At 47.5% G+C, this 3,561-nt stretch overlaps 1 protein-coding gene across 1 annotated transcript in view; it reads left to right on the top strand.

The window, feature by feature from the left end:
- Positions 1 to 724: 724 nt before the first annotated feature.
- CDK7 (cyclin dependent kinase 7) overlaps positions 725 to 3,561 on the top strand; it is a 20,690-nt gene continuing 17,853 nt past the window's right edge. The window contains exons 1-3 of the mRNA XM_042825785.1: positions 725 to 922; positions 1,060 to 1,119; positions 2,200 to 2,233. Coding sequence (XP_042681719.1) covers positions 863 to 922; positions 1,060 to 1,119; positions 2,200 to 2,233 — 154 coding nt within the window. The 5' untranslated portion in view covers positions 725 to 862. The remainder of the gene's footprint in view (positions 923 to 1,059; positions 1,120 to 2,199; positions 2,234 to 3,561) is intronic.

Below are 3,561 nucleotides of genomic sequence, written 5' to 3'. Positions count from 1 at the left end.
GACTCTGCTGTTTGTCAGGCCCCTGTTCCTCCTGATCTCTGACTCAGGCAGGCCATGTTCACTACAGCCCAAGTGCCTGCTGCCCTAACCTCTTTAATGAGCTCATCTGCATTGATGAGCACCTGCTCCATTCACTGCTGGTTGGTCTGTCCAACACGTGGGTCAGGACAGGAGTCTCCTGGAATGCCTGCAGTCCATCGTCCTGTTTCCCCAGCAGACACCTGGGTGGTTGAAATCCCCCATCAGGATGAGAGCCTTCTGTAACAAGAAGGCCTCACACACAGGCTCCCTTTGATCAGGCAGCCTGGAGTAGACCCTACGCAGCAGATGTCCTTCAATGGACCAGTTCCTGCTGCTACCCATGAGCTCTCTGCCTGACCCTGGCTGTTCCTCACAGGCAGCTCTCCATAATCCATGTTCACAATCCATGTCCGGTTTTTAACGCAGAGCGCAATTCCCCGCCCCTCCTTCCCTGTCTAGCTCATCTACAAACCACGCAGCCTTCGACTGCAGTATTGCAGTCGTACCATTTGCCCAACCGCGAAGCGTTCTGCGCAGCTGACCGAGGTCTCATTCGCCGCACCCCTACCGCGTCTGCGCGGCAGCCGGCCATCAGAGCCCGCCGCCCCCAAGCAGTGCGGTCAGGGCGGTGCACGGCCCGCCCCCGCCCCCGCCCCCGCCCCCGCCCCGGAGCTGACGCTGCAGCGACGCGCGGCGGCGTCAGGGCAGCCAGCGGCAGGGCGGGGTTGCGGGCCTGAAGCGACGCCGGGCGCGGGGGCTGATAAACCCCCGTCGTTGCTCTTCTGCTTCGTGTCTCGTCTCTCCGGCCTCGGGTTCTTTTCGCCTTTTCCCCTCGGAGGCCATGGATGCGCGGGCTCGTGCGAAGCGCTACGAGAAACTGGACTTCTTGGGGGAAGGGCAGGTGAGCGGCTGCCGGGGCCCTCTGGGGGGTGGCCGGGGTGCGCGGGGCGGGCCGTCCGCCGCAGTGTCCGGGCCTGCCGGCTCGGGACTGCGGGCCGCCCTGCCGATGCGCTCACGCGCGTCTTTCTCTCCCCGTAGTTTGCTACTGTGTATAAGGCAAAGGACAAGGTCACGGGGCAGATCGTTGCTATCAAAAAGGTGAGTGCCGGAACGTCCCTCTGTTGTGTCGCTGAGCGCCTTGCCCTGCAGCGCTGCTTGTGTGGACGGCTGCCGTGGGTAGTGCGTGAGGGTTGCTAGAGCCGTTGGCAAAGAAAACGAAGGTAGCACAATCCATGGCTGCCTGGCCTTCTTGCTTGTCTGTGCCACGTGTAGTGAGGTCGGATTGTTCTGGGCCACGTATACATGGGCCGGACTGAAAGCAAAACCTCCATTTTACTTCTGTAAAAACTACAGCAGATGTGAAAAGCACAGTGACACTGTGTGGTAGAGCATGTTCTGAGATACCAAAAACTATTTTTCAGCAGAGACACCACCATTAGTTAGGCATTGTCACTAGCAGTGAGCAAAAGCCTGCGTGCTGCAATGGCATAAATCTGTACCAGTGAAGCTGACCTGCTGTTGCCGTCACCTGTGCTGAAATGCATCACCTGCTACCTCACTGTGCTCACACCTGCTGCTTGGTCTCCATAAATGTTCAGCAAGTGTCGATGAATCTTGGTAGGTGCCATTTTTCTGCATGGAGGAGTTCAGCAACACACCTTTGCTTCATTCACACTTCTATGTCAGATGTCATTTTGTTAGAGTACCCTTCTGCTGCCATCTGTCGCATGGCAACAACACAGAATGGGAAGGTTCAGCCTCTACTGCCATGCTAGCATCCACCTCTGACATCATAGGCCAGTGTAATAACATAGGAGGCATTATTGCAGAGCAGTCCTTGTAAAATATTCGGTATTGTTAACGTATAGAAGTAACAGCACTTTTTTTTTTTTTTTTTTAATTAAAGCACTAAAAGAACAACAGCAAAGTAAAACTAAAGAGCTATTTCACCTTGTTTTTGTGCAACTAATGTATGAGTCTGATTGGATGGCAGTGGCTACAGCTCTTAATGAGGGTTCAAGGTGTTCATCAGAGACATTTTATTAAATTTTACTCTTCCTGGACTTGAAAATGTGGTATTAAAACTCAACCTGCATTGGAAAAATAACACCAAAGGATGTACCTGTACTGTTGCGGCCTGTGGCTTGACCTTATATAATATGAGACATTTATTTTCAGATTAAATTGGGACACCGATCAGAAGCTAAAGATGGTAAGTATTAAAATAAGTTCATGTTCTATAAGATGCTTTTATTGGTTTTGTTTCTGCAGACTGGGTGATTGATTCCTTCCAAACTTAGGGGGACAGAAAAAAATAACATCAAAAATACAGTACTCTCGTACTGTATGTCTAACTGCGCATAGATGGCTGTCAACTTTCTCAGTTTAGGTGCAACCCAAACATGAGTATAGCATAGAATAGTAGTTCTGACGCTTACATGTGCCTCTGTGTCTTAATTGTGCAAAGGAGGTGCGAGTGCTTATCTTTTTTGTCCCAGACAATATCACATGAAAATAATAAGTAAAAACAAGATTCTAAAAATCTTTTCTTTGCGTAAATTTGCTTGTTTTGTTTTGAGAAATTATATTTGTCCAGTAGTTTCTTTTGATCAGATGCTCTGACCAGCCACATGTATTCAGGCATTGATGTGCCAATTAAAACCCAATAATCCTGCTCTTTGCTTTTTGCTTATCTGGTGCAATAGCATGCAGTTGTATGGGCGTAGCTGCCATCCTTCAGGGATCCTGCACCCAGTTACCAAATTCTTGTGAAAATTCTTCAGTTCCATTCTAAGGAAGAACTAGACATCCCAGAGTCTTCCAGTTGTGTCAACTGCCACAGAGCTGCGATTCACCTGGTCTTCATTAGATTAATGTCCTTTAAGGACATTAGTCTATCTTTTAGGGCCTGCAGCCATAATTCAAGAAGAAGAGAGATCATGTCTGGTTTTCCTTGTGCTTAACTGGTTGCATACTTGGGATTTTTTTTTTTTAGTATAAAAAATATGCCCACATGAAAGCAGACACTGTCTGTTTGTTTCTAAAGAAGGAATTAAAATAGGTGAAATGAGAGTGTAAATTAATCCATCACTGCACCCAAATCTTTGCTAGAATCTTATATGTTGAATAAAAACACTGTGGGGATAGCGCTTTTTCTGAGCACACATAGTTGAAACTTGCTGCACAACGAAGTGCAGTAGTGTTTGTCTGCCAGTAAGTTGTCTTAGCCATTCATACCAGCATGTTTTTGAGAGAGGAGTTGTTAACTAGTGTGCATGGTTTGATGGGATGCAGTATGGATGACCATCAAAGTTCCCGCCCCAAGTTTTTCTTTATGAAATCTGTCTGTTACAGGATTTGTGTTAGAGTGAGCAGGTTTTGGCCAGTACTTTTTGTGTTGTAGTACAACTGCAGAAGAGAAATTTTCTTACCTCTTCCATCTGAAATAGCCTTTTTTTTTTTTTTTTTTTTTTTTTTTTTAAAAAAAAAAATATTTAAAAACACCACCGAACATGATTCCTGGTGGAACGAAAATTTAAA

The sequence above is a fragment of the Centrocercus urophasianus genome, unplaced genomic scaffold (assembly GCF_019232065.1).
Source record: "Centrocercus urophasianus isolate 14NV4802_14NV808 unplaced genomic scaffold, USGS_Curo_1.0 seq_25, whole genome shotgun sequence".
Taxonomy (NCBI): Eukaryota; Metazoa; Chordata; class Aves; order Galliformes; family Phasianidae; genus Centrocercus; species Centrocercus urophasianus.
This window is presented reverse-complemented; position numbering and strand designations above follow the sequence as displayed.